The sequence below is a fragment of the Eschrichtius robustus genome, chromosome 8 (assembly GCF_028021215.1).
Source record: "Eschrichtius robustus isolate mEscRob2 chromosome 8, mEscRob2.pri, whole genome shotgun sequence".
In the NCBI taxonomy this organism is placed as follows: Eukaryota; Metazoa; Chordata; class Mammalia; order Artiodactyla; family Eschrichtiidae; genus Eschrichtius; species Eschrichtius robustus.
This window is the reverse complement of record NC_090831.1, coordinates 23,894,454-23,907,615: the sequence shown is the minus strand read 5'-3', so window position 1 is coordinate 23,907,615 and position 13,162 is coordinate 23,894,454. Positions and strand designations below refer to the sequence as shown.

Here is a 13,162-nt window from a genome sequence, read left to right as displayed (position 1 = left end):
GTAATTTAACAGAATTCAAATCCAAAATAAGACAAAGTTTATTTGAAGTTCCTGACAGACCTATGTTTATCTGTAAGTCAGCAAGTGAAAACAAGTAACTAAAAACATCCTGTGAAATTTTACCTCACCCAAGGAGACTAAACAGAGCGAGATAAGTGGACTTCCTGGAAGGACCATGATGACAGACCACTCCTGATGTTGAAATGGCAACTTTGAGAAACCTAGGCTGGAAGTGAAGTGTACGGTCTGGAAGCGAATGTTTAGGGTGCATCTACCGAAGAACGAAACTGAATTTTGCACAGTTAGATTGCCCAAAGCACCAAATAATTGATGTGACATTTACCTTTGCCGTTTCCCATCATTTACAGAGCTCACAACTCTACGTTTCCTTTTATAGACAGTAACCATTTTATGTATAAACCTCTGACAATGAGCAAGATTGGACCAGTCTGTTAAGAATCTTAAACAAGTTTGCCCTTACCTAACCAGGGGCCTATGTCCGGAATCCTTACTTGCTAACCCTAACCCCATGCATTTTCTCCTGAAACTTCATGGTTAGAATAAAGTCATCATCTGAACATAACAATTTAAGTTTGCTATAGAATATGGTCTTAAAGCAAGGTAAATAGAAACCAAAAAAATCAGAATTTAAGGTGTACTAGGATTAAAAAAAGACCCAGTAAAGCTTAAAATCTAACAGTGAATTTCCTTATAATTAAAATCACTTTATAATTTTTAAATACATCTGGCAACAGTTATCAAATAAGACAAATCAGATTATTTAAAATAATACTATTTTAATATTCCTCCGTTTGGTTATTTAATATTCTCCAAATAGTAAAGCAAACTAAAAGAAGGTAAATGATTTCAATAAGAGATCATACCAGCAGGGAAAGGAAAAAAAAAAAAAGCCCACTGACGCCAAAAAAAAAAAAAAAAAAAAAAAGTGAAAACAGAAAAAAATTAAAAGCAAATGCAAAACAGTACCATGTTACAGTACCAAAAGTTACACGGTCAGATAAACTAATTATGATCTATCTCTCTGTTTAAGAAAGCAGGGCAATGTTTGTTTTTTTGGAGGGAAGCTGCCAGGGAAAATTGAAATTAAATTTTAGTTTTCTGGAAAACTTAATTACACGAATCACTGAATGTGGGATAATGTAGTGATAAATGATAGTAACAAATGTATTATATTTAAAATACTTATGGAGAGAATCAGAGGTATAGTTGCATATATTTAGCTGTGCTCCCCACAACTTGTAATATTGAGCTTCTTTACGAGGTGAGCTGATGAATATTTGTTTTTAATCTTTCACTAGGAGCCTTTCTTTAAGATGGTTTCAGAAATTCTGCTTTATTATCATACTGCTTCAGAGCACTGGAGTTAACTGAAGCAAAATTCAGCAGTTTTTCTCATACTTTGAAAACTGTTACTTATTGGAAAAAGAAAAACATAGTTCTGTAAATCTGAATGCAATGTTTAAATGAACTTCCCTGAGCCCAGTTCATTACACAATGAGCGGACTAGACAAAATGAACTCCAGATTCCCCTTCATTCTAAAGGCTACCACTTAGTGCTTCTCTGTTCAGACTTCAGTTAAGTTATAGTACACTGTAAATTAAATGAACATTTTTCATCATGAAATAGTACAAACGTGAGTTTACATAAATAAAAATCTTTGTGAAAATTTTTAAAAAGGTAACTTTTAAAAATATTTCCATAAATAAGCATATATTCTATCAGTAAAACCTAAAAATGGATGGCAACACTTTTCCAAAATATAAAATATTAGAGCAGTACTTTCTTTTAAAAATAAAAGCCAAAAACTATTTTTATTTAAGTCGCTGTGAAAAATATAGGCAAAAGGAATTTGCATGGCTATTTTTTCTTAAATAAAAAATATAAATATTCCTCCTGAATGTTTCTTGACCTCTTTCAGCCCAAAATTCTTTTCTCCAATCAGCTGTGAAACATTTTTTGTAATTTCAAACTCTAAAAATTTTAAAACTTTTATTAGTATACCTTTTTTTCCTTAAACAATGTGTTTTGTATCTAAATTCATAAATCATATGTTTTGAAGATACTCACTTAAAATGAAGATCTTTGAAAGTAAAATGGGTTTCAACAATTCCTGTAGTTTTCACTCGGGTTCTGAGAACATCTTGTTGAGTTGGGATATAATTTGGTTGTGCAATTCTGTCCAAGTCATTCAAATAGCTGAAAAAATAAACAACAGTATGCTAATAGTTAACACTGTCAATAAAGATCATCTAAACCAGAGTAAAACATTCTGATGCATGCATGCAATACTCCAGATTACTGAAGTTTTTATATTTCTGTGAAATGATGTAATTTTAAGTCTATATCTTACACAACTCTCGCAGAAATGAAAATGTTTATACTTCTCCAGCCACAAAGTTCCTTAAATATTTCAGTAATTCTCCTTGTTGGAAAAGAAAACAAAGTAATAACTTCATAAACATCCAAACTCACGGCACACCATGAATTTGTCCCTTGAAACTCTTTATTACACCTCTTCGATGTAGCACTATGTTTATGTTCCAGACATTATTCGTTTGTTGAGAAATTAGAAAGCCTTCCTAAGTAGTGAGGAAACCTCTGGCCAAAGGCTGAATTCAATATTGTTCCTTTTCAACCAACCTTAAGTAACATACAGGAAAACACAACACATGCTCCTGTACTCTACATTTTACTGCCTCTATGAATCAATATTCATATTTTACTTCTCACTGATTTCAGTCACTCATTCAACACTTTCTGCCAATGATGCAAAATATGTTGTGCTATAAAAATGTAGTGGTGCCATACCATGCAGTTCTTTTATTCTGTGTCCACTTAGGTAGTAGAATCAATAATGTTACAGTCCAGGTATGGAGAGATTCAGGTGAACCTGAGTGGTTCAAGAGGGCTTCACGGGTGGTGAAGGGCATAAATAGAAATCTGACAGGTGCAACGGATAAAAGGGAATGTCATTCACATCAGGAAAAGCAGTAGAACAGTATGGAGGTAGGAAGAAGTCCACTAGTAGGCTACGCGTGGAATTAATCCTAAGGTCAGCTGAACGTGGGGAGCATCACCGAAGTGTTTTCTAATACTAGAGCGGAAGAGTCCAAGATACTTTAGACGATACATCTAGGTTTATTATAGAGAGGCACCAACTTTTGCAACTTTCATCGATGTTATCCTCTGAAACTGTTCCTTAGCCATTTAGAATGGGGTCTTACAAACAAAAGGAGCTCAATAAATATTTGATTTCTGGAGATGGGGTTGGAAAGCTATCCCGTGAATTAGTAATCAAAATGTTTTAGACAGTTAAGTCTATGTATGTGATGCTGATACCAGAAGCTGATACCAGAATACATGGAGATGACAGCTTGAGTTATCTGTACTATATTTACTGAATTTAAAATAATCAATGTATTACTGCATTGGTGATAATCCCCTAGTACCTCATCCGTGTGTTTAGTTCCATATATATAACATTCACCTTACTGTAAGAAAACCTGACTTAAAAAACAAACAAACAAACAGGCCATGGCTAGATTTTACTAATTGTCCCTTTGAAATAGTGAGCTATTCTTATTTAAAATTTACTGATTACTCCTATATACATTTCTTTGCTTAAAACTGCTATAGTTCTATTAGCCTCTAAAAATAATGCACATTTATATTTCAACAAGACAAAAAAGAAAAACAGGCATCGTGAAAAACTCCAATTGTTTTAAAAGATCACAAATTTAAAATGTAAATTGGTGGTTAGATGGCCTTATGGGCAGCTTGGCAGCATCCCCTATCTCCGGTCAAGAATTCAGAAATCAAGATAGCTTGTAACTACCACGGAGAAAAAAGATTTTTATGATTTCCTTCATTCTTGAAAAATGGCTCCATTATTGCCATCTTAAGATGAGAACTACTAGTAATGAAATAATGGGGAGCCAAAGTGACACGTTTCTTTCAGAGCGTGTCCAAGCGCTGTGCACAGGACAAAGGGTCTTGGTAAATATACTGAGGGGGGTCCAGAAAGATAGGGGGAAGTGAACTTCAATCTGTTGTCCCTAAGAAGCACCCCTTAATTATTCAAACAGTTCCCCTTGCTGGGCTCAGCTCAGAGACACCTTCTCACCGTGAGTGACTTCCACTTAGATCTTTCTTCAGGTTCTGGTGGTGCCAAAGCGAGCATGGTGGACTAAGAGCTGTGTCCTTGCCCTAAGAATTTTTCTTCTAATTTTCTCTTCTAGCTTCTGTAAAGTTTGGTTTAGTAATTTAAGGGCATATTGCGTGATGACCATGTATCAGGCAATGGAGATATAACACTGGGCAAAAACAGACCTTACTGAATTTACAGTGCAGTGGCAGAGATAAAAAAGAATCGAACAGTCTCAATGTAAGTCAAATCACCTCAAAATAAATGTAAATCTGTGAGTAGTATGGAAAAAAATACATCACATCATGAATACCTAACAGGGAGTCAAAGGCCTACTCATTGAGTTGAAAGAGTATTTCCTTGTAGAAGTGAGGACACCAGTTGGAGAGATGGGCTACATAGCAATAAGAAGATGTTACATATAGATATATAAACTATGTATGCAATAATTTATATATTTATACACTTGTAAAACACTAAAAATACATATTAAGAAATATAGCATTATAAAAATTGTGACAGGTGACACAGTAATTTGTATTACTTATTCATTCACACTAAATCATTTACCTAACACTGAGTACTCTGACGTGCAATGCATGACATGCTATACGATAATAAGGTCCTCAGGAGCCATACCCGTTGGTTTTCCACTGTGGCAAAGTATGTGTGTTTACCTGGACCTTCTAATACCTGTCATCTTCTATTTAATCCTCACTTGTGTTCCTAAGAGCCAATAGCTCTGTCAAGAAAACTGAGTAATTTTGGAAAGTAAAATGAGTGCAAGGCACATGTTTCTAGTCATATCATCTTTGACATTTCTGAGTATGTGTGCCAAGTAACGGAAACAAATCCTTGATTTTTTTTTTTTTTTAATTCTACGCAGATCATCAAACAGAAAGCTCCCTGATTAGGTTTTATCAAAACTTCCTTTATAGACTTTCTGGGGCCACCACCTGGAAAATCAGGGCAGATTTTTCTTCTAAAAAACGAGACTTAGATCTTTCTGTAAACAATGTCCAATGCAACAGGGCACATACAGTTGACAACTTTCAACTGTACAGCTATTTTATTTTCATCAGTGAGAAAATATCTTGGGATCACCATGCACCCCTTTAAATGGGGTGCCTGTCACTCAGGGTGTCTTTCACTGGACAAGTAACTTCTCAGGCACTTAGTAAACAAAAAGCACACAAATCAGTTACTCTCCCCTTTGGCTAGCTCCAGGCAAACTAGAGATACACCCAAATTCAGAGTAAATGTTGGCAAGTTCCAATTACTTTCTTGGAAATATACTGGAAACAGCTCCATTCTGCACGTTTCAATTAGAGTTACATGAGTCTCTTGAGACAACTTTTGAACACAAGGGAAATACGAGCCTTGCTACCTACAAACACACACAAAAAAGACAGAAAAAGTTTTGAAATACTGTCATCCAAAATATCCTGAGTTGTACAAGAATGTGTCAGCCAAATCTGCACTAAAAGTGACTTGGCGGTATACCTGACTTCCAAGTAACTATTCATGATAGAGTAGTTCTGAAGTTACGATTACTTACTATGCTGCAGAATCGTTAAGCTGGTACTCCCGGGATCTGTTGAAGCAGGCTTGTACACCACTGTCTTTCCACAATCTCTTTATAACTCCAGCAAGTTCTGCAGTCATAAAACCTTCCTCAGCAGCGCCAGCAAGCACAAAGAGTTGGCGGGCATCATCCTGAACATTCAAAGTCCATTTTTATTTAAAAAGTAAAAAGGCAGACACTACAGATAAAGTACATTATAGATTACAAAAAGTGCAATAGTGAATTTTCTTTATGCCTTTTATTGGTGTCATAACTTGGATTTCTCTAAAAGCACCACTTAAAAAATTGGCTTAATCAAAAAAGCATAATCTTAAATCATGAGTCCATGTTTTGTGATATTAGTAACAGCTATCAAGGCACTAAGGAGCTGAAAGAATGACGACACTTGCAGCTCATGAGAGAATATATTAACCAACTACCCACTGACAGTCTGTTGTACCCTTTTGAGAAAACAGAAGAATGTATGCTTTGCCTCTCCCTTACCAAAATGTTTCTAATCTAAAAAACACATTAACACCATTAGAGGCTATTTTTAGAATCTAATTAAATGTTAGCTTTGTGATATACTTCATCGATACAAAATAAGTTCAGAGAAGGGAGAAATCAATGTGGAATAAAGCAAGAATAGTTCCACAGAATGGTGTGAGATTTTTCAGAAGACCTTAAAGTATGTATACCTTAAAATCAACGGGCCAGGAGATGGGGATAGCTGTTTGCTAATCCAGGCAAGGAAACAAAATAAGCACAGCTCTGGAGTAGAAATACTCATGACACATATAGAAGACAGCATGCAAAGATTTTAAATGAAGGAATACTACACATAAATTTAATTAAATTTTGCTTAAGTTTTGAGGCTACAATATTTACAGTTATTCCGATCCATAGGTAATCAAGCCCACTAGGTCAGTGTTGTCCAAGAGAGATAGGAGCCACTGACGCAATTCTAAATTTTCTAATAGCACATTTTAAAAAGTGTAAAAAAAAAAAAAAAAAAAAGTAAAATTAACTGTAACAATATATTTTACTTAACCTGTATATAAAATATCATTTCAACATGTAATCAGTATAAACTTATTGAGATATTTCATATTATTATAGATACTTAGTCTTTGAAATGTGGTGTTTCTTTTATACAGACAATGCATCTCAATTCAGATTAGACACATTTCAAATACTCAGTAGCCACATATGGGGTAGTAGCTACAGTGCTCTATAACACAACTCTAGTCTTCAGGTAATAACACAGTGAATACAAAAATAAGGGATATGTGAAGTTACCATCTTCGCAAAGATTCTTTCTGGCCTGAGATATGCAGCTTTATGTTAACTGGATAGACAGTCCATAATTTTTCTCTAGGGGCATTTTTTCCAACGTGGTGTAGTAGCTCTTTATAAAGTGACGCACATATTATGATAAGGCATACGGAAGGGAAGCATTTGGTGACACAGGCTAGCAGAGGGTACTAGCTGACAATATAAATTCATTCTACCACCAATTTGTGAAACATTTTCTTTTCAGAGGGAACCCATCGTGAGAAATAATTAAGTCACTCAGCATGGGAACGTATTATTCAAGCATATGTTTCCCTTTTTAGTAAATCACAAGAGAAATGCATGCAAGCAAGTAAGACTTGTACCATGTCCTTAATAAACCCCAACAAAACACAATTTCAAGTCGTTTTTAGCACCATTTACCTAATTCCAGTAAACAGTTATTCACTTTTCCAAATAATGACTTATATGAGAAATTTCTAAATTTGGTTATTTTTATTTTTAAGTGACATCAAACATATTTTTCTCCATCCATTTTAGAAAAGTGCTTTTCACTTAAGTGAGCTTTAAAATGAGCTTTCATTATGATATATTTATTCAATTTCCATAAAATTTGTTGACAGAAAAGACTAATGAATGCCCTCTGGTATGGGTCATAAGATCACGTTCTCTTCAAACTTTCCGGGAAAGAAGCCTGAAGAAAAGACTTGGGAAACTGTGGAAGCTCTATTTATAAACTGCGGCATTCAAAAATGTCTCCTCTTTACAAAATGTAAAGAAGTCTCTTTTCCTTAAAAAACCAACTGGAATACTCATCTCCATGTCATTAGCAGGACATTCAGATGTCTGCAGATGAGCTTTAAGTAATAAATTTAAGCAGGAAGGTACTTCAGAAATTATTCTACCTAATTTTTTGTTTTGTTTAAAAAGAACCTGAGACATAGAGAGATTGTGCAATTTATTTAAAGTTCCACAGGTAATTAGTCACCCAACCCCACATATTAGTCAACAATTACTAAGTAGCCACTGCCTAAGACAAGATAAATTTGACAACTGCAGAATGATGACAATAATCCTATCTTGTCATGGACTTAAGTCTTTTCAAGATTCATTTAAAATGTTACTTAAGAACATTTAAGAAAGAAAGACAAACTTGAGTGTACTGAAACAGTATGACATAGTGTCGAAAAAGGGTAGGGATTACTAAAGGGCTATAGGTAAGTAAAGCAGTTTACAGGAACTCTTTTTGTAGTGTTAAAAAGAAATTTATTTGCCAGGCAATTATTTGCAAGTAGCAAGGAAAAAAATCCTTGGATGTAGCCGAGTTAGTATGTTTTCAAATGACTAAGAACTAAATGAAAATAAGATGGTTTAAAGAATGTAAATTCTAGTTCATATAACTGCATGTTTGGGGAACTCAAAGGAGATGGGAAATGCTATCTTCTCATGCAGTGATGATCAGGGGGCAACTGTTAGTTAGTGACAACACATTTTATTTGAAGCCGTCACCTATTTTGTGAGAATTACAGGGAAGAGAGGACTTTGAGGGACCATGATGGCTGTCTTCTGATATATCAGGAATCATCAAAGGTAAGAAAGAACAGACTTTGTGCTTAGGCACAGAGCAGAAAAAGAATTCTGAGGGCAAAAGATACCAGATTTCAATCCAATAAGAACACTTTTTCACAACCAAAGCTATCCAAAAACACAAAAAAAGGAGGGAGAGTGAGAGACTGAAATTGTTAAGCAAAGGCTAGATGAGCGTTTCAATAGAAAACATCAGAAAGCCCTTCTACGATAGAGGCTAAGTAATATGATAAAGGAGTGTTAAAAAAAATAGTGCACCTTTGAATTTTTGACCACAGGGATAATATATTGATGTCATGATTGATAGAGGTATAGAAATCCTTTGTTTCAATGGTTTAGGATAATTATTTCATTAATAACATTAGGCAACAATACTGAACACCACATACAATGAGAATTACTGACATATTTAATCTACCACATTTCTAGAGCATACAATCACTCCTATAAATTTAAGACAGTTATACTGCTTTCACCAAAGTTAGTGTACTGGTAAGGAAATCTTGAGAACTTTAGTGAAGTCACCTCTCCAAGGCGCCTGGTGCTAATCCCAGATGTTAAAGAACTGCTTTAAGAAATAAACAAATGTAAAACTTTTTTTCTCTAAAAACACAACTGTAACCAAAGTAAAAATGACTGAGGCAAGGAAAGAGGAAGTTGTTTTTCTTTTTTTCCCCGTAACACTGCTTACGGGGGAAGGGGTGGGGGATAAAAGTAAAATCATCTAAATTAATTTTAACTAAATTGCAGACGGCAAAATTTTTGACTAAATTGCAGTGAGCATGAGCTTCATTATGTCAAGAAGAGAAATTATAAGAAGTATGTTACACAAATATAACTTTTATGTATATATTTATGAATCTTATAACTATATAGCTTTAATTTTCAAATTAATAAAATAAATATTAAACTGTTCTTTGTATGCACAATAGAACCTATTGTGAATAGACAAACATGTAATAAATAATACATGAACTGAGCAAAGTAGAAAAATACTGTGCTGGAGGCATATAATACATTTCAAATGAAGGTTAATATCACTTTGTCACATATATAATAAATCAGTATTTCTCAGAATCAAAAACAACATAATATTATAACTTCTTCATCTTAGTTCTCAACGATAAACCAGACTACTACTATAAATAATTCAAACATTCATCTGGAAAAATGATAAGTAGAAATAACTAGAAACATTTTGAAAAAGAATACTGGGGACAGAGGCTGAAATGACCAGATATTAAAAGTCTACAGTATGTAGAACATCTAGTATTAATGCAGATCAACAGGGGGAGAAAATCCCAAATGTGAACTTACATGACAAAGGTGGCAAGATAAATCAGTAGGAAAGAATACAATTATTCAAAAAATACCTGTGAATAATTAGATAGCCATATGAAGAGGAAAAAAAATAATGTAGATCCTTATTCCATGCATAAAACAAAGTTTCAGAGGGATTAAAGAACTAACATAGAAACGATGTTGAAATTCACTCCCCTAAAAAACTTTTAAAATAGCACAAATATTTGGTAAATCTTTGGTTGAGAGAAGATTTTCTAAATTTAAACACAATGGAAGAAATAATAGGGGAAAATTTTTTAAATGACAACCTAAGATTAAAGGCAATAAGCCAAATGTGAGAGAACATTTGCATTAGTGGACAAAGGGTTAATATGCAAGTACATACAAACAAGCAAATACATAATCAAAACACCAAGACTCCAATCCGTAGATGAATAAAGGATAAAATAAGCCACTAACATAGAGAAATAAAAAGTCAATAAAGAAATGGAAAACTGCATAGTTATATTAAAAAATTGAAAATGCAAGTTAAATTAAAATAAGACTTACTAATAAATTAGCCAATATTTTAAACATGTCAGACTCCAAATTTTGGCTACCCAGAGTGCTAAGAAAAGGCACTGCTGCTAGGAAAGTAAATTGACACAGCCTTTCTCAAAAGCAATCTGGCAAATCTGGCAGAGACATAATCTAACTAAATAACGAAATAAATTTAAAAATTAGAGGAAGAGAAAAGTGGCCACTATGCAGGAGCACGCTGAGGTTTGGGGGAGAAAGGGAGCTTAAGTCAATTCAAGGCAAGGTTTTCTGTTCCTTACAGCCCAGCTTATTCCAAGGAAGTGCTTCTCAAGCTTTCTGGGATGAAAGATCAGTCTTGTGTTTTATTTGTTTCATTTTCTTTTGTTTCCAATCTTTCAAAACTAATACTATTGGGAAAATAACATTTAAATGACGGAAAATATAAATACATTTTTGTAAACTATCAGAGTTAACATATAAATTACTCTGTCAATTGCAGTAAAAGTTTGTCTAATCGCTTCCTTTACTTCTGTACTCACCTGTGCACATGCTTGTGTGCAGGCACTGTCCATGGACCACACTCTGAGCAGCACAACGCTAAGTGATGCAGTGACATGTTGATAGGCCCCTGTTCAACACTTCCCTAACTGTACATTACTAAAAACAAAATAATCTAATTTATCAATAAATTGTCATCCACAGATGGACTACGTGTATTATGAGAGTTTTGAAAGGATATTAGGCACAAATTTTGATTGCTCTATTCCAGCCTTAAAAACAGTTTTGTTTCCTCTCATTTTAAATAACTAATGTGTAATCTGCTTTGCATATCTGCTAGCTGCTAAATACGAAGCAAATCACAGCAAATTGTCACTGTCTCTTAAAATTTTACATCTTTTCGTCAATTCTCACCCAGTTAACCTACATATTAAAATGTAATTCCAATCAAGATACCGACAGGCTTTTTTTGTTTGTTTCAAAAGGGTTGTGAGGAATTAACTTGATTCCCAAGTTTATCTGGAAGAGAAATGCATTATAGCCTTTATATTTTGGTTAAAAAAGAACAATGGGATGGGTGCACTTACCCTACCAGATACCAGTATCCTATGAAGCAAGAGAAACTAAAATAATGTGACTCTGACAAATATAATAATAGTAGTATAATCATTATAAATAACAACAGCAATAACAAACAGTTACTGAGCATCGATTATGACCAAGGCATGTAGTAAAGGCTTGTCATTATTTCTCAGAACCCTGTAAGGTAGATGTTATTATTATTTCCATCTTATTATGAAAATAAGTGACTGAGCTAGGGAAGAAAAGAATATATCAATAAAAAGAAAAAATGGAGTTCAGAAAAACACTCAATTTAATGCTAAGGGTAGCATTTTCAAGTCACCCAGGAATGGAGTATTTAATACATGGTTGTAGGCAAGGGATGATCAGATTATAAAATATACTTAGATTCCACCTAGAAAAAGGAAGATAATTTTTAAAAAATAATTGTAAGCTGAAGAATGTCTGACAAGGCACAAAACACAGAAGTCACAACTGACTGAAGAAAATCAAAAGTTCTGTAACAAGAAAAATACTGTTTCAAAAAAATAAAAGAAATATGCTGAATAAAAACATTTGTAAAACATAAAGAAGTAATATCCGTAATATTCAAAGAGATTCAGTGTGAAAAGGACATGGAATTTAACAGAACTGAGTGAAGAATACTAAGAGGAGTCCATAGAAAAGATACAAAATGACAAGATTCTCAACCTCACTACAAATCAGGAAAATAAAAACTAAGAAAGAAAGATAATATTTTTTTACTAAGATATTAAAAAATTAAAATGTTAATGTATCTAAGTTAATGACACTCTGGGAAAGTTGACACTGATGCACGGTTGCTAGAAAAGATTATTCACTTCGTGTTTTTTCTGAAAACAGAAAAAACTATGGTACCTATCAAACTTAAATATCTGGTTATCCTTCAACTTAAAAGGCTAATACTTCCAGGAATTGATACTGTAGAAAAAGAAATATATTCAGCCTTTCTCTATACTGTTTCTTCTTTCTAGAATGCTTTTTCCTTGTTTTTGTCTAGAAAACTCTTAATACATGTTCCAATACCAAGCTCAAAGTCCCTTCCTCCTGTCTAGGCCATGTTTAATTCATCTTTGTATTCCTTAGCACAATTTCAATAGCCTCATAGTATTTTAAAATTTGCAGACTTCCCTGGTGGCACAGTGGTTAAGAACCCGCCTGCCAATGCAGAGGACACGGGTTCAATCCCTGGTCTGGGAAGATCCCACATGCTGAGGAGCAACTAAGCCCGTGCGCCACAACTACTGAGCCTGCGCTCTAGAGCTCGCGCACCACAACTGCTGAGCCCATGTGCCACAACTACTGAAGCCCGCACGCCTAGAGCCCGTGCTCCACAAGAGAAGCCGCCACAATGTGAAGCCTGCTCACCACAACGAAGAGTAGCCCCCACTTGCCGCAACTAGAGAAAGCCCACAAGCAGCAACAAAGAACCAACGCAGCCACCAATAAATAAATAAATTTATTAAAAAATAAATAAATAGAAAAATAAGATTTGCATAGAGGTAAGGCAACAAAGACACAGAGTAGACCAATCAGAACCAATGAGAGAGACTGAAGATGTTTATGTGAAAGAGTAACAATGGCTAAAGCTAACAGAAGTAATAGTCGGTAGGTAGGAAGAAAACAAAGGACC

General features: G+C 34.3%; 1 protein-coding gene across 1 annotated transcript in view; it reads right to left on the bottom strand.

The window, feature by feature from the left end:
• GNAI1 (G protein subunit alpha i1) overlaps window positions 1–13,162 on the bottom strand; it is an 89,597-nt gene that overhangs the window by 20,367 nt on the left and 56,068 nt on the right. The window contains exons 4-5 of the mRNA XM_068550450.1: window positions 5,725–5,882; window positions 2,090–2,218 (exon numbers count right to left, since the gene is read on the bottom strand). Coding sequence (XP_068406551.1) covers window positions 2,090–2,218; window positions 5,725–5,882 — 287 coding nt within the window. The remainder of the gene's footprint in view (window positions 1–2,089; window positions 2,219–5,724; window positions 5,883–13,162) is intronic.